The sequence below is a fragment of the Haliotis cracherodii genome, unplaced genomic scaffold (genome assembly GCF_022045235.1).
Source record: "Haliotis cracherodii isolate W230 unplaced genomic scaffold, xgHalCrac1.p SCAF_1, whole genome shotgun sequence".
NCBI classification, from domain to species: Eukaryota; Metazoa; Mollusca; class Gastropoda; order Lepetellida; family Haliotidae; genus Haliotis; species Haliotis cracherodii.
The window spans coordinates 41,554,886-41,577,696 of record NW_027266264.1 but is presented as its reverse complement, the minus strand read 5'-3'; the positions used below and the strand labels follow the sequence as shown (position 1 = coordinate 41,577,696).

The following is a 22,811-nucleotide window of genomic DNA, read 5'->3' as shown; positions in this document are numbered from 1 at the left end:
CTTGAAAACCATATCATATTTCGCCACCAAACTTGGCACATAGATAGATCTAGTGGTTAACTGGTGCCTTTTGATAGTTTGGGATTTAAAAAAAAGTATTTTGTGAGTTTTCATGGCAACGACTTTGATTTAGACTGAAAATGGTGGTAGTCCTCATTTCCGGAGCAGATCTTGAAAACCGTACCATATTTCTTCCCCATATTTTGCACATAGATAGATCTAGTGTTGAACTGGTGCCTTTTGATAGTTTGGGATTTAACAAACAATCATTTTTCCAGTTTCCATGGCAACGACTTTGATTTAGACTGAAAATGGTGGTAGTCCTCATTTCAGGAGTAGATCTTGAAAACCGTATCATATTTCGCCACCAAACTTGGCACATTGATAGATCTAGTGTTGAACTGTTCCCTTTGATAGTTTGATTTTTTTCCAAAAAAATTCATTTTTGAGTTTCCATGGCAACGTCTTTGATATAAACTGAAAGTGGCGGTAGTCCTCATTTCCGGAGCAGATCTTGAAATCCGTACCATTTGTATTCACCATATTTTGCACATTGATAAATCTAGTGTTGAACTGTTCCCTTTGATAGTTTGATTTTTTTCCAAAAAAATTCATTTTTGAGTTTCCATGGCAACGTCTTTAATATAAACTGAAAGTGGCGGTAGTCCTCATTTCCGGTGCAGATCTTGAAAAACGTACCATTTTTATTCACCATATTTTACACATTGATAGATCTAGTGTTGAACTGGTGCCTTTTGATAGTTTGGGGATTTTTAAAAAGAATAATTTTTGAGTTTCCATTGGAACGACTTTGATTTAGACTGAAAATGGCGATAGTCCTCATTTCCGGAGCAGATTTTGAAAACCTTACCATATTTCGTCACCAAACTTGGCACATAGATAGATCTAGTGGTGAACTGGTGCCTTTTGATAGTTTGGGATTTTCAAAAACATTATTTTCTGAGTTTCCATGGCAAAGACTTTGATTTAGACTGAAAATGGCGGTAGTCCTCATTTCCGGAGCAGATCTTGAAATCCGTACCATTTGTATTCACCATATTTTGCACATTGATAGATCTAGTGGTGAACTGTTCCCTTTGATAGTTTGGGGATTTTTAAAAAAAATAATTTTTGAGTTTCCATTGGAACGACTTTGATTTAGACTGAAAATGGCGGTAGTCCTCATTTCCGGAGCAGATTTTGAAAACCTTACCATATTTCGCCACCAAACTTAGCACATAGATAGATCTAGTGTTAAACTGGTGCCTTTTGATAGTTTGGGATTTTCAAAAACATTATTTTCTGAGTTTCCATGCCAACGACTTTGATATAGACTGAAAATGACTGTAGTCCTCATTTCTGGAGCAGATCTTGAAAACCGTACCATATTTCTTCCCCATTTTTTGCACATAGATAGATCCAGTGTTGAACTGGTGCCTTTTGATAGTTTGGGATTTAACAAACAATCATTTTTCCAGTTTCCATGGCAACGACTTTGATTTAGACTGAAAATGGTGGTAGTCCTCGTTTCCGGAGAAGATCTTGAAAAACGTACTATATTTCTTTACAAAAAGGCCCAGTGAACATAGTTCACAGGAGCTAATGCATTGCACACACCCAACATGTCATATTGGCGGGGGATGTGAGTATTTCATGCTTGTTAACAGATAAGTGTTATAGGCATACTATCATGCCTTGATAATCTTATGTGCGTAACTTGCCCATGATATACATGTGAAAACAGACAAGGCGTAACAACCTGTGTATTCTGTAAATTTCTCTCTTAAGTCACAATATGGCTGAAATATTGCCGATGTGACTATAAATCTTAACTCACTAACTTACTCTCTCTGAAGTACAATTGCTGTTATCCCACAAGAGGAGCTCGATATGTAAGCTCACAAAAGAGAGACTGATTCTGTGTAATCATCTTAGAGATCAGCTTTTATAGTTAACACCCAGGAGTGAAATAGAAGGCACTTGGTATCTATACTCATCTTCAATAAAGATTGTATGTGTTTCTGGGATGCCCGTGTTTCTGGGATGCCCGTGTATATGTGGGCTTGTCGCTGCGGTAACCCGGATAATCTAGTTAGGGTTGTGGACATTTGTGGATCGGGAGATTAGGCTCATTGAGTTGGATTATGCATGTCATTGTATCCAAATTGCATAGATTGATGCTCATGATGTCAATCACTGGATTGTCTGATCCAGACTTAAATTATTTTACAGACTGCCTTCATATAGCTGGAATTTTGCCAAGTACAGCGTTAACAGCAAACACAAAAATCTAAAAATTAGATGGCTTGGTGCCCATCTGGTCAAAGCAGGAAGCACGCAAGCAGTGGTTGGCTGCGAGGTTGATTATCATTATTACTCCTGTGTCCAGGGCGATGGGGAAGGCCGGGGTTCGATTTCCCTTATGGATACAATGTATGAAGCCCATTTCTGATTTTGCTAAAAGTGGTACTCGCTACGGTACCGAGGCAAGTGCTCCCTCAGACAGGTATACAGCCTTGGTAGTGGACTGTCCCCATGTGGATTATTCTTAGCCTGTTCAAGATGGTGTTTTAACAGCTCCACCTGGGTGGATATGGCTCACTATATGGTAAATGTGTGTACCAAGTTTTCATAAAGATTTGATAGTTTGAGTTCATGCCCTGCAAATAGTCCAAAATTTATACAAAGTATAAATGCTGGTCAAACCTAAAGAGCAAAAATCACATATACACCATGTGTTTTTTTTCAAAATCATGAAGATGGAGGCATGCAGAGCTCTAAACATGTTTAATATAAAGCAATATTTGTAAGTGCAAAATTCGGAATTTTAACAAGCTTACCAAACAAAGTGAGTTGGGTTTTTTATTGTATCGGGATACAATTTAAATTTTATTAATTCAAACGGTGTGCCAATAGTGCAGCTGGGAATGAATAACATACCTGGCATATTCACTCCAAAATGTTACCCGCAAGACGGGATTGGGTGGTCTGGCTTGCTGACTTGGTTGATACATGTCATCGTATTCCAATTGCATGGATTGATGCTCATAATATCAATCACTAGTCCAGACCGCCATCACATAGCTGGAATATTGCTAATAGTGTGGCATTAAAAACAAACACTACGAAGGTTACAGTAGAACTGTCCAGCGTGTACAAAAAACAGGAAACTTGTTGTTATCCAACATTTATTCCCCTCATTTAATATGCAAGGAATAGTCGGTGGAACAGCTTATTTGCCCTTCTTGGCCTTGATTTTCTTCATGTAGAACTCCAGTTCTTTGCCTTCCAGGACATAGCCATCACACCTTCCACACTGGCCAGGGCGACTAGCTACCTTGGCTGGAAAAAAAACATACTCTATGAGTGGAAACCTTTGAGTGGAAAGTTTTTAGCAAAAATAGTGCTACCTGGTTCTGTAGCTACCTACGAACACAATCTGTCCCCGCTCTTTTAAAATATGTATGTGTATTAGACATATGTATGAGAACCAAATTCATAGAGAGTTGGCAGTTAGAAGATTTCAAACAAGACCATTTTAAATCAAATCGCCAACATACTATCATGTAAAATGTGCATGGCACAGGACGCAGTAGAGGACTCAGAACAAGGAAGTGTTTGATATACACAGCATCGTGATACAACCAATATTTTTTAAGAGTACAGCCACCAAACATGATTAAAAAAAATGTAACTGCTGCAGAAGAAAAACAATGCGTTGACCCAAAAATAATTAACATTTCTAAAAGGATACACTACAACTGAAATAACTTTACATAAAACAGGGTCTAAAGTTCATGATAACTCTGCTTGTTCCTTAGTGGTCTATTTATATCCTTAGCGGTCTTTTTATAACAAACGACTAAAAACAACCTGGAGTACCATCCTTACTAATCACTTGAAATCTTTGGAAGATCTTAAAAATTTCAAATGCAGATAAAGGCTGCGCAGTCATTGTAATGGACTGGAAAACTATGAATCAAACATTACAAGAAGACAAGGAATTTTATGATGAAACGGATAATACTGAAAGAGCTGTAATTAAGAAGATTAAAATAACATAGTGAAGACTTCTCTGGAGAAAAGGACTACTTAATAAACTGTGACCCGCAGATGGCTAATTTCTACGGACTCCCCAAGATCCATAAAAGAACATTGCTAAATAGTGCCATTGCTGAACAGAATTCAGAGTATATCGAAATTAAGGGACAACCTCCCAATTCACAGCAAAGGGATAAAAAAAGAAACAAGGACTGAATAAATTTAAAATTATTAAAAAGTACCAGGCAACCAAAAAATCTCAAGCAAATTCATCCATCCAAGTATTGTTGTACAGAGAGTGTATCATGTGTTAGTAGATGTACATGTGCCGCATCTTGGCATGATACATTATAAGTGAAGGTACTACTTTCCTTTTCGCAAATGGCAACAGTTTCAGTGTGAAAGCCGACATGAACTGCCGTAGCAAAGATGCAGCAAAGCTGCATCAGAAAAACCTGCATGGAATTAAATGATAGTCACTGTACACAAACAGCAAATTAGAGACCCTAATGTTCAATGATTAGCAAACACATAGATGATTGCAGAAATGGGAAATAATAAGCAGCAGAGACTGGAAAAAGAACGATCTTAAAATGGTTAACAGTCAGTAAATATGTTTGGATGGTCAATCTAGTGATTGATAATTGTGAGTAAAGATACTCTGTCAAGACTATTATGACAGGCAAATCAAGTCAGTGAGTTGTCTATGTTGCTAAGGACCAATTGAAGGTCTAACCATGGGGCTCTGTTACAAGAGGATGGTTTAGAAACTCAACATTGATGTGGCAGCTGCGATGTTCAAATCACATGTAGCAGGGGAATTTAAGTACACTTCTTTTTATAACAGCAATACGACACTGAAACTTTCAGAAAAAAAGGAAAACAAAATAAATACCACATACAGGACAGGGATTTTTATCTATGCCCTGCTCAGACATATTCAGCACAAATTTAAATTAGAATTTTCCCAATTCCTCAGAAACTTTGAACAATATGAAGATCCTTTCCCAATTTGCTTGCCAAGGAAATGCACATAATTTGGAATCCTAGATAAAAAAAATCCCTGCTGACATGATTGAAGTACACAACTTTGGGACTAAGAAGAAGAATCTTACAATTTCACAAAATCATCCCAGTCAGTCAAATTTTCAAAACCCAATGTCGTGCAAAGAAATTCTTCTAAGTTTTCTCCAAACCTCTGAAGGCCAACTTGTTTCATTGTTTTTAATTTCATTGAGGATAGCTATAAATTATCGAGTAAAGATTTTATGAGTCAAATAAATTAGAAGGAAAATTCACAATTCATATGGTTCAAAGATTGAGAATGCAAGTTGCAGTCAAAACTACGACATGGTATCTCACTGGACACTACCTGGCCAGAACAGCCAGGCATCTGTCTCCTCCATGGTTATGACTAATTGTCATCATCCTGCTACTCATTCTCATGGCATGTCAAATATTCTTCAGGAAAAAAATCAATTTTGAAGTGTGTAGTGAACCTAAGAATTTGGATCAAGGAACTGGTCTGAATCCCTGTTTATGTGTTATTTTAATAAAATATATTTTGACGGTGTACCTAAGAGTTATTCCCCTTAGACCGCAAATTTGCATTCTTTGTTCCAAGTGGCTCAGTTATCTCCCCCTAGTTATTAGAGGGCGCAGCTGGCAATGCATGGCGTCACGTAAGGCATAACGACACAGCACGCTTGTTTCTTTTCGTTATCAATAATGACGCAATCCAATCCCGATGTGAAACCCAAACGAAAAAACGGCCGGTAAACGAATGCCTGAGAGGCTTTGAACAGTCCTATGACCGAGAGTTTTCGTAGGTATGACTCTCCATGTGAGGAATTTGGATCAAACACTAGTCTGCTGAGTGAGTTGGAAGGTGCTACTGGCGGGAGACAGACGGATGACGCGTTCGAGGCAAATGCACTGAAATTAAAAGTCGGAATGTGGTCAGTTAGAGGCAGAACTGGCTCGTTTGAGTCTTGAGAAGAAACGGAGGGATCTAAAATTGCAGATTGAGAATCTACTATCGGAATTACAAGGGACGGCAGATGGAGGTCACGTGACAAGAATTCCCGCCACAGCTCAACAAAATGGCGTACGAGGTAAACAAAGAGATTTCATGGACTATTTAATGGTTGACTCCCTTGATACTCCTAGGCAAACAGTAGATATTTGTGACGGTGTAAGCATCGATTTGGGACGTAAACTGCCTAATCTATCGAAAGTTACCACTGAAATGTGGGCATACGCAAACATGGGACTGTTAATGGATGGGATCAAGAGATATGAATTCACAAGAAATCCTTGACTACCTGAAATATATGCAAGACGTTTGCCGCTATTCATGAAAGTACATATGGGCTAGCGTTCTGTTGTACGATAGAGAATATCGAATCAAGAAGCATGAAGAAGGTTTCCGAGGAACACCTTCCCAGGACATCAGGGAATTTCAGCTCATCCCAAAACAGACGTCGCAGACAGCGCGAGTGATAAACAGATGAAAGAGTCCATACAAAAAGAAAGTACCGCAAGGTCAACGAACTAGGGGACCATTTACACCAGATGGTTTGGAAATCTGCAGACGCTACAACCAAGGTTTCTGCTCCCTAGAAAACTGTAAAATGGCACAGGTTTGCTTTACCCGTTTCAGGAGAGGACACCTCTAATTCAAACTGATGATCGTACTCAGTCTACAGCAACTAAAGTACTCACGGAAATGAAAAAAAATTGTTTTTTCGACATCAGATCTTAAATTATTGCAGTTAATATACAGAATATGTAAATATTCAAACAACTAAATTAGTACTAATTGGGCCGTGGCACAAATACAGCGTATCAAATGTTTTTATGCCTTTTACACGTAAAAGTGTGTAAAAATGTGAATAAAACAGACTATTGTGAAACAGGGCAAAACCAGGTGTAAGTAGATCAAGGTGACCTATGACACCTTGACGACAGGTGAAAAATGCCTATAGTCTGTTTCTGCCATGTCAATTTGGACTTAGTTTTATTTTTGAATGTTGAAAGTGCCTACAAATTACCTCCTGTAAAGTACATTTTGTATTGTTCACTGATATCAAACTAGCAAATCCAGACTAGTACTTTTCGAGTTGTTTAGTTATTTCGTATTTACAGCTACGCAACACTTTGTGTCGATTTTTAAATTGAGAAAAACAGGTTTTTTTTCATTTCCGTGAGTACTTTAGGACTGAGTAAAAAAAACGCCTAACGCATTCATGCAATTCGCTAAATCCTGTGGCTTGGGAACTTATACCAGCGGAAGATCCGGATAGGGATTTCATTCTAGAAGGGGTTCATAATGGGTCTAAATTGGCGGATATTGACAATGTGACTATTGAGCATCAGTATACAAAAATTCACAGGTCCGCCTTTCACCACAGTGAGCAAATAGAAGCTCAGATTACCGAAGAAATTGAACTTGGAAACTACATTGTTACTAATAGCAGACCAACTATTGTCAGTGCTTTAGGAGCTATCCCAAAATCTTCTACAAAAGTTCGACTTATTCACGACGGAAGTTTGCCGTCTGTTAGTGGAATGAACAGTTTTATGTGTTCTTGTGAAACTAGCTATATGGACCTTAGACATGCCATGAAACACATAAAGAGAGGTAGTTACTTAGCCAAAGTGGGTTTGAAAAATGCTTATCGCTCTGTTAGGATACACCCAAGCAATTTCCAACTTACAGGTTTAGCATGGCTTTTTGAAAGCAAGGAAGACATCACATACATGTATGATTCCAAGTTGCCATTTGGGGCATCAAAAAGTTCGAAAATATTTCAGTGTTTGAGCAGCGCTGTATGCAGAATTATGTTGAAGTGGTATGGAATGACAGTGCTTGCATTTTTAGATGATTTTTTTATCGTGTGTGATACAGCCGAGTCATGTGCTTTGGCCTTGATCCAGCTCTTGCAAGTTTTGTGTTTTCTTGGATTCAACGTTATGTGGTCGAAAGTAGATGGCCCAAGCCAGAAGATGGTGTTTCTGGGTTTACTCATTGACACAGAAGTTTGTACACTCTCCTTGCCAAATGATAAGCTTCGACATTTCCATGAATTACTGCAAGAATTCAAAAACAGGAAAAGGGCCAGCAAAAAGAGAGCCTCATAGGGAAACTTAATTGGGCTTCTATGGTTGTTCAGGGAGGAAGGACTTTTTTAAGATGTGTGATAGATTTGAAAAACCAACTAGTGTCATCTGGAGATAAAGCTGTATTAGATAGTGAGTTCAAGAAAGATATAATGTGGTGGAACACTTTTCTTGATACATTCAACGGCTCAAGGTCTTTCCTCGATTCTGCACCAATCAGGACAGTTGAAACAGATGCATGTCTTGTGGGTGCATATAATGGAGACTTTGTGTATGTCAACTGGGAATTTGACATGCCTACAGCCATAAACGAGCACATTAATTCCAAGGAAGTTCTAGCGGTTGTTATTGCAGCTGTTAGATGGTGTTTTGCATGGCAGAATAAAACTGTCATTGTTAAGACAGACAATATGACGACGAAAGCTGTGATTAATAAAGGGACATCTAGGTCTCCTTTTGTGATGCAGTATTTGCGCTATTTGTGTTGGCTCCAAGCCCAGTACTACTTTGTGTTGAAAGCTATCCATGTGCCTGGCAAGTGTAACGTTCTTGCAGATTCTATTTCTAGAATACACGAGTCTGGACAATTATCTAAAGTGTATGAGATGTTACCGCATTTGCAGTTGTCTGTTTTTAGCAGAGAATATCTTTATTGGCATATGTCGGATAAATTCATTTCTTACAGATGGGGTAGCAGATCCCCTAAAGAGAAACCTGAAGGAAGCAGCATATCGTCTGGCAAGCAAGGGCTGGGCAGACTCAACAAAAGGGACGTATGGAAGCCACCTTAAGTGTTACATGGAGTTCTGTGAGAAGACAAAGTTCAACCCAGTCCCAGATACAAATGAGTCTTTCTTGTTTTGTGGCATACATGGTTGATAGAAAGCATTTTAAGTACAGTACTGTGAGACAATATTTGTGCATTGTGTCTAATATTCACAAAATGAATGATCTTGATGATTTATTGAAGGATAACTGGCATGTGCAGAACCTGCTCAGGGGTGTACGAAGAGAGCTAGGTGATGCTCAAAAGTGTGCAGCACCCATTACTCCCCATCACTTATTGATGATTCGTTCTAAGCTGAACTTAAGTTTATTGGATTCGTCCATCTGGACTGCATGTTTAACAGGATTTTTTGTTTTTGCTTAGATCTAGCAACTTTTTTGTGTTAAAGTGTGTTTGATGCCACCAAGCACATGTGCGTTGAAGATGTCTCCCTGAGCGATGGAGCGTTTGTGATAGACTCTAAATGGACAAAAACTGTACAGTTTAGGGAGAGAATTCTGCAGGTGCTCCTCCCTAACATCGAGGGACATCCCCTCAATCTGTTTGAAGCTATGTCGTCTCTGCTACTGCTGCATGCAGATACTGGGCGGCTACAACCGCTATAGTGTGACAATAATCTATGTGCATTATCTCATGACAGATTTATTAGTACAGTTCAGTACATTTTAGCATTATGTGGTTCAAATGTTGTAGTTACAGGGCACTCATTTAGACGTGGTGGTGCATCGTGGGCCTTGAGTACAGGCCTACCCGGTGAGATAATCCAAGATATTGGATTCTGGAAAAGTCAAGCTTATTTACGCTACCTAAATGTCAACACGGCTTCTAGACTGGAGGCCCTTAAGGTATTTGGAAGATCTCTTCCATCCAAGTGATATGTACTATATATTGCAGTTTAACCATTTTTGTCCATCTTAATCAGATAACCTTCTTTACATCAACTGTATCTTTCCCTTCCACATTTCGGGGGTCTGGGAGTTTATTTACACAATTACTCAACTTTGGCAAGCTTTGTAATTTTGTGAATGCATATTAAAGCTTCCAGACTTTTGAAAGTGTTGCGTTTATGCTGTTCATTGTTTAGCATCTTGATTAGCATTACTCGGGTTCAAGTTAAAGTGTATTTTTATTGTTCAAGGAAAAGTCATGTTCACGCAAGGATTTGTGAAGCATACTTGGAATGTTTGTTTAAATAAATAATGAATTCCCAATGTCCAGCTACCACGATACTTGTTTATTCAAACGACTTCTTCTGAACCACTAATTGGAAATAAACAAAATTTGACTGGAAGTATCCCTAGGTGGTGGGGATTCAAAAATGTACAAATGATGGGGCTGACACTTGGACACAGTTATGATCACCGTGTAACCATATGTACAATTGTGAGTATAATGAGAGGAATGCACATATGCTACAAGGAGTGACCCTTCTGTTCATCTGTCCGGTACTTCCATAGGAGTTAGAATCTTGACCATAACATGCAAACCAATATTATCCCCACCCTATAATAAACAGATACATTGTCTACATTTCTTCGTTATGAAGAGAATAATACCTTTAATATGATTTATCCTGGATCATAACATGGAAACGGTTCTGGTCCAATAAAAAAAATCTTCTGAACGTAATGATATCAGCAGGTAATTTTGTTGATTATGATGATTAAAGCTTTGAACTTATGATTGGTCGGTTGGTTGTTTAACGCCACACTCAGCAATATTCCAGCTATATGAAGGCGGTCTGTAAATAATTGAATCTGGACCTGACAATCCAGTGATTGATATCATAAGCATCGATCCACATAATTGGGATCGATGACATGCATCACCAAAGTCAGGGAGTCTTGACCACCCAATCCTGTGAGTCGCCTTTTACGACACGCTTAAAGTACTCATGGAAATGAAAAATTAGTAAAAACTAAATATTTTTTACATTTGTATACTTATCCTGCATTACTCCTTAATGCATTCACTGCTTACTTACGACAACTAGAAGGACAGCGCTGCGAAGGTCCTGGGTGAAGAAATAAAGTTGTTGTTCTCAAGTCCCAATCAGTGGCCTTCCGTCGCTGTCCTGTGACCTTGATGACACCTAAGGTCATCTTCACATCACTGCCTGTTGCCCAAGCTCTTAGAAAAACATACTTTTGAGGTTTCTGAAGCCTAAGTGGGGAGGCAAGTCTTACGACGGGTGGGCCTTAAGTGTAGTAATGCAGGATAAGTATACAAATGTAAAAAATATTTAGATTTTACTAAATTTTTTACTTATCCTGCATTACTCCTTAATGCATCTGTATCGGACGGTTTGGAGGTGGGTAAACCTTCAGAATACAGAAACCTCAATAATTCACACCCTGCAATACGACACCAGTTGGTCGATAAACCGTGAAGCGGAAAAGTTCAGACAAAAACGCCATTACGGTAGGGTTGTTCAAAAAATCAAAAAGATTGAACATAGGAATTAAAGAGAAATTCCCTATACACGCTTAGTAATAAAGAAAATAATAGCTATTCAGCTAATTCTTTACTTACTGCGTCATAGAGCCGTCGCTGACAAACAAGATTGTCTAATATTCTTCCACTGGTGGCGACTGCACATGAAAGTTGACTGGGCGAGTTCATTATTTGCGTCAGGAGTTGGCAATCTGCAGGATAACAACCAGAGGGCCAAACTTCGAACGTCTTCGACATCCTCGAGAGCCCCAACGCGAAGGTTATGACTAACGAAAATATGTGTCGAATCTCCAGAAATATCCTTCCGTGATTGTTCCAAAACCACAATTGCGGTATTGAGCCCTGGTAAGGCTGACACCTTGAGATCTTGAGGGTAATTCGCTCTTGGCGAGTTCCATTTGATGATCTCGTAGGCCTGAAGGATTACTGCGCGTAACCATAGAGATATGGTGTTTGCGATTATGCGACTAACTTCGGTACAGATAGGATATCCTGGTCTGTTTTGAACAGGTCTCCTATGAACTGAAGTCAATAGGAAGGAGAATACTCCCGACTTCGCCTCGTTGATTGTCTATCCCAGTTATTGACATGAGTTGATGATAAAGTAGATCGCCCTCCATCTACGACTCGAACCAAGTGTTCGTCAAGTGTACATAGTTATTGGCTTCATTACTCCTGTAAATAGCCATAAGTGTCACTGACATGTCAAATGGGAAAAACTACCATTGGTAGTGAACCCCAATGAACTGGACCTGAAAAGTCTACGGTTGGGATGGATAGTCGAGACTGATCAAGAATCAAACGTTCGTTGAACACAGAGATTGTGGATCATTCTCATCTTGTCTGGGTCCTTCATGAGTACCAGGTAGGTGTGAGGATAAAACCCCGGTGTAAAGACTGGGTTGTGAACCCACTCTACAGCTCTTCTTACCAACAGTATGTCTATGTTGGATTTTCCCAATCAAACTGTGGTCAACGGTGGGGTTATCTCTACCCGTATACGGACACCATGATATAGTGCGATAAGTACGAAATCGTCCTTGAGACTTGTCTCTGCCCATCCCTTTCCCAGTAAGGGAATGCTGGTCTTCCCTGAGAAACGCGCGTCTAGGCTTTTAATTCCCTGACTTGCCAGCCCGCTTGGACTTTCCAAGCTTTTTGGGAACTTTACGGGCGTGTCTGCGATCTGTTTGTTAAACAGGGGAGTAGATGACCAAGATTGACGTAATAGACTCTTGGGTGTAACGGTAATCTCCGTCAGAACGGTCTCAAGATGAATTTTCCTGAGGTCAAACTGACGCTGTAGGAAAAACACCATAGTTGGAGTTGATCTAATCAGATAGGGTTATCCTCTAATAGATTCTGATCCACTGCAAACACGATATTGGTCGCTTAAATGACGGAGCAAATGTGAGTTTTGGAGAAGTCTTCCTCCAATGACCTCGTGGTGACCTCTTATTTACCCCGTTATCGGGGGAGGGCGTTACTGACACACGATGGTCTGCTACCCAATCGGGTACATGTGCTAAGCTGATCATGTGCCGGTTACTTAACCGAGTACACTGTAAGCCTTTGGGCTAACATCATTGTAGAGGCCTTGATTGATACGCAGACACTGCGCTCAGCACAGGTCTGGAATGTTGGAACAGCGCTAAGGGTAGCAGTCAGACGCTGCGCTCGGCGCAGGTCTATGCTGGATATGTTGGAACAGCGCTAAGCTGATCGTGCGACGCTTGCGTAATAGGAGCGCTTGTGTGGCAGTCAGACGCTGCGCTCGGCGCAGGTCTAAGCTGGATATATTGGAACAGCGCTAAGCTGATCGTGCGTCGCTTGCGTAATAGAAGTGCTTGGGTTGTAGTCAAGTGCTGCGCTCGGCGCAGATAAATCAGACACAAAGCTCAAAGGTATTGACTGGATCAAGGCTTGCGTCTAATCTACCCCCATCATAGCATCTTGATACGCTGGTGCTGTCACCGACGTCACAGATTAACATACATGTATCTGGAAGTGTCCGGCGGCTGAAAAAATGGAAGCAGTTACGATACTCACAAAATCCTCCGGTATTGTTGATTTCGGTGGATGGTGTACTTCTGCAGTCACAGGCGTCATAATACCTGCAGATAATAACGGTTGGGTGGTAATGACCGAACCAAGTCATTCGCTATTCTGCGATAGTGACATTCCTCCCGTCTCATGACGGAATAACTGCAAAATATGATTGTGAGTAATCTGCTTTTATATAGTAAACTCGTTGGATTAGAGATTTACACAAAAATTACATTTTGAATTTTGGCGAGCACATCTACGTGCATGCCTAGGACCGTGGATAAAGATCTTTGGGCGATTATTCCATGACAATATGTACACCACGCAAACATAAGTTACGCAATTAAACCATTGAAGAAATGGTACTGGAAGAATGCCGTAGAATTGAACAGTAATCTATGGGCACAATAAGAATTGCAAGGGTATACAATATTTTTATATACGCAATTCAATGTAAACCAAGGCTATTTACATTTAGAGATTGGAGAGCACATCTGCGCGCAAACCAACCAACGTGGATGATAATCTTTGTAAGGTTTTTTTCCACGACAATTAGTACAATGCTCAAAGGTATGTTACGCAATTAAACTCTTGTTGGTGAAACATTACTGGAAGAGTGCCGAAGAATTTGAACACTAATCTATCGGCAAAATTATGAGTTGCAAGGGTGTACAATATTTTTGTATGCGCAACTCAATGTAAACCAAGGGTATTTATATTTTCATTTAGGGTTTGGAGAGCACATCTGCATACAGACCAAACAACGTGGATGATAATCTTAGTAAGATTTTTCCCACGACAATTAGTACCACGCTCAATCATAAGTTACACAATTACGCCATTGTTGATGAGGTGGTACTGGAAGAATGCCATAGAATTGAACAATAATCTATCGGCAAAACTACGAGTTGAGAGTATACAATAGTTCATATACGCAACTCAATGTAAACCAAAAAGACCAACAAAAACCTATTTAATCGCATAAACATAGGTACGCAATAAAAGAATTGTTGATGAAGCGGGACTGGAAGAAAGCCGTAGATTTGATATTAATCTATCGGCAACCATATTTTTAACGAGTTGAAAAAGTATACAATAATTTGAGTATACGCAACTCACTGTTACGCCAAAGCTAGTAGTATTTAAGAACATAAGAATATGTTATACATACGTAGCTGAGAATTGTAAACAATATGACTACCTTGGCAGGCAAACAATTGTAACACAATTCAAAATGGGAGCGAACAACAATATTTTGGCAGGAAAAAAGACAAGAGTCTTTTCACGCCTAATTAATTCATATAAAACTACACAACATGGTGAAAGTAATATGAAAAGAATACATCACCCATCGCAGATCAATTTTTAAGATTGTAGACAAACTGAAGGTCTAAAATTAATCCAAAAGGAGAGCTCCGCTGGGACACGTCCTAGCTGTGCTGCGACAAGCAGTGATGTGAAGATGACCTAAGGTGTCATCAAGGTCACAGGACAGCGACGGAAGGCCACTGATTGGGACTTGAGAACAACAACTTTATTTCTTCACCCAGGACCTTCGCAGCGCTGTCCTTCTAGTTGTAAGTAAGCAGTGAATGCATTAAGGAGTAATGCAGGATAAGTAAAAAATAAACTGTTTTGCTGGATTTAATATTTGACACAAAGCATTACGTAGATGTAAATACGTAATAACAAAACAATTGGAAAAGTACTAGTCTGGATTTGCTAGTTTTATCTCAGTGCTCAATACAAAATGTACTTTACAGGAGGCAATTTGTAGGCACTTTCAAAATTCAAAAATAAAACTAAGTCCAAATTGACATGGCAGAAACAGGCTATAGGCATTATGCAAATTAGCCTGGAAAAAAAGTTATCAAAACAACAATAAAAATAACAGCTATGTTTATGTACATAATAATAATGACATGTAAGTTGTTGTTTGAGAAGGGAATATGTTACTTTTATGTTCTGATATTTTGACGATGATTCACTATCCCACAATGCCACTGACAAATCACTAACCACTGACAAATCACATGCACATGGGTTTCAAGCACCTGTTTTCACCTGTCGTCAAGGCGTCATAGGTCATGGACATTCACCTTGATCTACTTACACCTGGTTATGCTCAGTTTCACAAGAGTCTGTTTTGTTCATATTTTTACACACTTTTACGTGTAAAAAGACATAAAACCTTTGATACGCTGTATTTGTGCCAAGGCCCAATTAGTACTAATTGAGTTGTTTGAATATTTATATATTTTGTATATTAACTGCATTTATTTATAATCTGAGATCGAAAAAACATATTTTTTTCATTTCCGGGAGTACTTTAGTCAAGTTTTACGGCAAGCATGGGTTGCTGAAGACTATTCTACCCCGGAATCTTTACGGGTCTTGAACTTATGAGATATTTAAGTCTTTTAAATGGCATTTAGAAGTGATTCACATAAGGAACAGAATTGATGGATGTCAACACAAGGTGGTATTCCTCGTAATAAATAAGTTGACATCCATTTATTCTCTTCCTTATGAGATATTTGTTATAATTTACATGATTAGTTGTTAACAGTAGTAATTCTTGGATTCATGACAATTTTTTTCAATAAAAGATTACATATGAATTTGAATTTGTACATTTTATCAATGCAAGTTAATTTATGGGAAGTACTTCAGACCCTCTCTTCAGATAATTCTGCCACCCCAAGATATGGAATATGGATCCGATTGATTAGCCATAACCATGGCAATTACAGGTTCTCATTTTATCTTGGATCCTCTCAATGTTTTCCACTGTTGTCTCATACATGTACCAAAATACTGGCAGTTTATTAAGTCCAATATTCTGGAAGTGTGACCAGGGATTTGTATTAAAATTTAGATTTCCAAACTAAGCGACCTTGGCAAACAGATTGGGAAAAAAACTCAATACTTATAATTTCCTTAAATTCTGAGTTATTTTAGGATGGCATAGATACTGTAAAACGTGAAATTAATGCGTCTCGAAAAGAATTCGACCGCTGGCCCCTAGCCAAAAATGCGACTCGATATGAATGCGACACCCCCTCCTCTCAAGCATCAGTGGATTTATATCTAAACAAAATGTCCTGTCAGGTTTACAGGAGAATCCTCACCTTAATCCAACCTTACATTAATCCAATCACACACCAAATAACACTGCTTATTAGCGCTGAGTAGAGTACTTCAGCTAAAACAATACGTGCACGCTGGCTCGTGTCGGCCTTTGATGCAGTCGCAAAGAGCAAAGACACCGTGTTGGTTGGTGTCTGTCTGGACTTGCAGGTGTGATCAGTGATGACATGAGTGAGTAGAACGCTGGTCTTGACCCCAGCAGTGACAATTCACAGGATGTAATTAGTGTTTGAATGACATTGTTTATATACACGTACTTGTTACAAGTGCTGCTCAATAAACATTGATGTGGAAAACATAGTTGTTTGTTTTCAGCGTATGTCTAAGTTGGTATTTCTTCTATCCAAAATGTCTTATTGTTGATATAAATGCATTGTTTCATAATGCGAGCAAAGACCACTCATTTTTCACATTTAATTCACGCTCGCGTCAATTTCACATTTTACAGTATGTCTAAACTATATTGAAGAGGGAAAGTGTTCTGACATCTGATGCAGCTATGGGGCTTAATATCAGCCTCTGAGCAGGTCTAGATTTATCCCTGGTGACATGCCTAAACCCCATGTTCCAGATGCCCAAATAAAATGTTATTTTTCATTTAGGCTGAAAATAAAATAAAATTGGTTCTCAGACAATAGCTTTTGAAAATATCATGCAGGCCCTTTTTTGTTTTAGGATGTGTACATGGAATTTCTGGTTGTAGAGAGAGTTCATAATATATCTGGACTTACGTTGGTAATCTATTTTATTCAACATTGTTTCAATTCACTTCGGCAAAATCATAAATGCCATACATTAAATCGCTGAAAGTCATACTTGTTGTAGTTTAACAATTATATGTCAACATCAAGTTTTCGCAATCGCGTTCACAAGGACAGTAATTGGTCAAATTCTTCCATTCGAAAACATTTCCGACAATGGCGATCAGCTGAACCTAGTGCTACGCTTCTGGTTATTAATTTATTTCACAAATAGATAGCAAAGCTGCAACTACACATGATACTGGAATAAATTATTCCTGATAAAATAATAGTTTCAAATAAAATTCTTCCGTGCATTGTATTAAAATTCTTTCAAGTTATATTATTGGCCGAATCACAGCTGAATGCTACTTCCGGCTTAGTTTACAAGACGCACGGTAATCTTAATCTCTGCATATGTAACAATGCCAATCAGAACAGGAAATACAATTTAATCGGCTAATCATTATGTTTAGTGATGTTTTATCTCAAATTTCAAATTTGCATTGACCAAGTTTAATTGATATAATCTGTTCTGTTTCCCTGAATTGGCTAAAGGGCTATGATGTAATTATTTTTTCTGCAGAAGACAAACACGTTTTATTGCAACTGTAGAGATTTTGTATGCACTAGTGATGTGCTTCATTCCGATTCGCTTTATAGCCGGGGTACATGAATTAGCATCAATTTACGAGACGAATAACCTCTGCGTATGAAACATTGTCCCTCATACAGTACACAAATACCATTGAATTTGTATTTGAATACCATAATCATGTCTAGTGATGTTGTATCGCAAATTTAACGTTTTTATTGACCAAATTTGCAAACAGCAAACAGACAAAAGCCTATTGCCACCATGACCATAACATACTAGATTCACAGTAAAGCAGTGCGCATGAAAAGGGAAGTAACTGCACATTATATTAGATTGCAATGTTTTTAAGTATTGTAGCATTTCACAGTTGAGGTCTCGTGTTCGAGACGCGAAACAATTTAGGATTATTCTTTTTAAAATGGAAATATAAACGAAACATGTGGCAGACTTTATGAAGATGCGGCGGTGCCTGAGAACCAAGAATATTTTTATAAGCCTCATTAAATAATAAAAAACAACGTAGCAGTGAGGGGAAATAACATACTGCTTTGATTTTATCAACTAATCTTGTATTTATATTCAATAAAAAGACTCACTAACTCTATGCCTTTCAGGTTACATTTGTTATACTTAGGCGACATTTTTTTTATTTCTTGGTTTACGGATGCGCCGCTCTTTCAAAGTCCTAATGTTAAAAAAAAAATAAAAATGAAAATTACCCTTTTTTTTATTACCGCCGATCTTTTCGACAAAAAGTTCAAACAAAAAAAGATTTCTTTTCCTCGTCGGGCGTAAAGCAAAGGGAAGTCACTCTGATATTTCTTGCTGGGATCCTTCTCTAATACCATCAAAGCTTGTCAACGCAAAGTAGCGCAGTGGTGACCAGTTTAACTATTTCAACACTGTTGGCCGTTCAAAGCGACAAGTCACACCGCACGGTAGACCGTCCAAGCCACGTCAAAATAGTTTATATCATATCATATGTCATATCATTCATTTATTAAATCTATCACATTTCACAATGTCTGAAATACGTATTCAATTTGATTTTATCATTTTTTTATCTATAGATTAAAAATGTATTCACTTGACACTATTTCCCGCAATGTTATTGAAAATAAAATTCTCGGACACACTTCCACAACGGGTCCTCATCGAACATGTCAAATAGCAAAATAAAGACCTTTCACGCGCTGAAACGTCTTTATTTACAAAGTAATAAAATCATCAAAAAATATATCTATAAAAGTTGCCAAACTGACATCTTAGTTATTATTTCCAACTTTTCATGCGATCGCATATCGTAAGTCAAATGACATCTCGGCTTTCGTCGCCTCGATTTCTCGGCTCGGACACGATGTCTTAATGCCAAAATATATGCATAAGAAATCTTTGTCACAGCTCGTAACCTAGCTCTATGCATCCAGAAAGTTCCATATTTTTAATATAGATCGCGATTTCATGCTAAAACGTTCAGAATAACATGATTTAACCAATACCTGTCACCAAAGTCTGAAAATTATCGTTGCTGTAATTTGATTAGCTGCCTTAGGTCACGTGCTTAAATTTGACCAATCACGAACCTTGTAGCAGATTTTGTCGGTGAAACAATATGTTTTTTTAATGTATACTGACATGGCAGGACCTATGTGTTATTCATACGAAGCTTTGAAAACCGAGGTATTTCCTCACGTGAGTGAGCGGACAGCCACTATCATCGGGAAATGGGTGGTGACAGATATTATTTGTAATTCTTCTTAAAATAATGTTCCAACGACGTAAACAAATGAAAATTAAAAAGAAATAGGCAAGTGGATTTTATGAATTCTTATTTTTGCCGAAAAAATCGTTAGATTTGCGCTTAATTTGGACGTTATAAATGTTTTAGCTTACATTATTTAGTTGTTCATGAATTATTTAAATAATGAAATACACATAACTTTCATATTTATAAACAATAGGATTAATTAGACCTTTCAAATAGTGTCATCCTTACACAAGCTGAGAGCCAGGGATATAATAAAATGTTCTTGGAAAATTTAGTTATTTTACTTTTATTACGCCAGGATATTTTTTTTCATACCTACGAAACTTTTTAGGACAAAATTCAGGTAAAAAATGTGAGAGGCTTTTTTTTCTTCTTTTTTTTTAATTGGCCTGCCTCACTTTTGCAATGAGTTTGAAATCCGTAAACCCAGGAATAAAAAAAGTGTCCCTTAAGAGCAACAGACATAAAAGTGCTTTCCATACAAGCTGAACTTAAAGAGTTTAGAAACATGATTTGTAAGTAAAAAAATCAAAATGTGACATTCTTGAAAGTTTAATTTCTCAGTATTTGGTACAGCTATTAAATTGAATGTTAGACAGTAAAACTATTAAGAAATGAAAGCATTGCATCATATGCAAATAACATCAATTTGACACATACCAGTCCTCATGTGTATTGCATATCGTGTTTGTGTATCATGGTATGTTTTGTATTGTTTGTGGTTTAATGCTTGACTCCGCAATATTCCAACTGTATGCCAGTGGTCTGTAAATAATCAAGAAAATCCAGTGATTGACATCAGCATCAATCCACATGATTTGGATGTGATGACATACATCAACCACGTCAGCAAGCCTGACCACTCACCTCTTACAAACAGTCCTTTTTACGGCAAGCATGGGTTACCTATCGTATCAACAAGGGCCCTTCAATACCCAAGGCCTACTGACCAGAATCAGAGTCAAAATTATTGATTTGGAAACAGAATTTTTTTTCAAAATCTCTGAATACAGGGCTAGAAATGCAATTTTTGCCAAGTGTGCCACAAGGCACAAGGTATAAAATTTAGGTGTGCCTTGGGAAATCATGGGGTGCCCAGCCAATTATTTGTTACATTTCAGCATTAAATTATTTAACATCCATTAAAGTGTTTGTTGTTTATTTGTGTCTCTCTGTCAGTAGTTCAATAAAAATGTTAATAAATTCATGTAAATGTAAGTAAGTGAGACATCTGTGATCTTAATAGTAAGTGATTTATTCAAGTTAAAGTGAGTTACAAACTTACTTTACTGACTTCCATTTTAATGACTGTGACAGACAAGCCCCATCTGAAGTAAAATCTACTTAGATCTACCTATTTCTGTTTTATTTTCATTGTTTACGTAATTGGAAAAGCATTTTAAAAAGAATTATAAATAGTTTGTCATCACCCATTTGCCGATAACAGCGGCTGACCGCTCAGTAACATGAAGAAATACCCCCGTTTTCGAGGCTTCGTGTGAATAACATGTTTGTTGAAGAATGGCATATGAAACATCGTTGGAAAGCTTATTCCTTCAACTACACGCTCGTAACATCGCCTTGTTTTTTCCCCCGTAGTTATAACAAGAGATTTCATTGGATTAAAATTGGTTTCTAATGACGCTTTCTTGCCGAAATCTGCTACAAGTTTCGTGATTGGTCAATTTTGAGCATGTGACATAAGGCAGCCTATCAAATTACAGCTGTGATACCAAGCTCGTGTTTGATCAATTTCAGAAGTTGGCGAAAGATTTTTGTTAAATCGTGTTATTCTGAACGTTTTAAGCAGGAAATCACAATATATATAAAAAATATGGAACTTCGTGAATGTATTGTGATAGGTTACGAGCTGTGACAAAGATTTTTCATGCATATATTTTTACATTAAACATCGTGTCCGAGCCAAGAATTCAAGGCGACGAAAGCCAAGATGTCATTTGACTTACATTACACGCGATCGCACGAAAGGATGGATATAATAACTTAGATGTAATTTTGACTACTTTTAGATATATTTTTGTTGATTTTACTTTGTATAAAAAATTCAAAGATTTGTTTAAAACGTCTTTATTTTGCTCTTTGACATGTTCGATGTGGACCCGTTGTCGAAATGTGTGTCCGAGAATTTTATTTTCAATAACATGGCAGGAAACAGATCTAGTGAATATTTTTATAATTTATCGATAAAAAATGATAAATTGAAATGGAATACGTATTTCAGACATTGTGAAATGTGATAGATTTAATAAATGAATGATATTACATGTAGGTCTATCAAAATATATACTATTTTGACGTGACTACGGCTTGGCCGGTTAACCTCCCTACGGTGTCTGGGGACTCGATGCTTCTTGGCCTGAAAACCGGCCTACGGTGTTGAAAGAGTAAATTTATTGCTGACGAGATTTATATTTATCATTAAAATATGCCTTATATGGCAAAGGTAGGTTATTAATTCCTATTTTCCAAGTGTGCCATCGAGGCACGAAGATCATGATTTAGCAGTGCCATTTTCATTTTAGGCGTGCGATGGCACGCAAAATACGGTTAATTTCGAGCCCTGGAATAGCAAAAGGCATCAGTTGACAATCTGGTCTTTGTGTGTGCAAAGTTTCATGAAAGAATACATATAAGTTTTAGAGATATGATCTGGACAGAAAATGATAACTGACAGACAGACCGAGAAGCTGATTACTAAATCCCCCTGTAATACAGTTGTATTATGAACTCTTGAAACAGGCGCTGAACACTGTTGCGGGTAAAGAATTATTAGATTAACAGATTCGGTAACCTATTAAGGCAATAATCAGAGTTACTATGACATCTATATGTCTCTGGTAACCACTTTGTGAATACAGCAGGCAGATTACCTCCAAACATAGATGATCATCATATTGCCATCCTTCAATACATCAATGAGCCAACCTCAAGTATAAACAAGAGTCATCAAGATATGACAATGCCTTGCTGCTATCAGTGTTAGAAACAAACAGCATTAGTCCATTATTCTTTATAACATACAGAAAAGCCCTTGTTAGGGCAAATTTCAACTTGTCCTTATGATACCTAACTATTGTGCATTTT

At 37.9% G+C, this 22,811-nt stretch overlaps 1 protein-coding gene across 1 annotated transcript in view; it reads right to left on the bottom strand.

The window, feature by feature from the left end:
* Positions 1–3,171: 3,171 nt before the first annotated feature.
* Positions 3,172–22,811, bottom strand: part of LOC139478007 (small ribosomal subunit protein eS8-like) — a 64,114-nt gene continuing 44,474 nt past the window's right edge. The window contains exon 6 of the mRNA XM_071260408.1: positions 3,172–3,342. Coding sequence (XP_071116509.1) covers positions 3,233–3,342 — 110 coding nt within the window. The 3' untranslated portion in view covers positions 3,172–3,232. The remainder of the gene's footprint in view (positions 3,343–22,811) is intronic.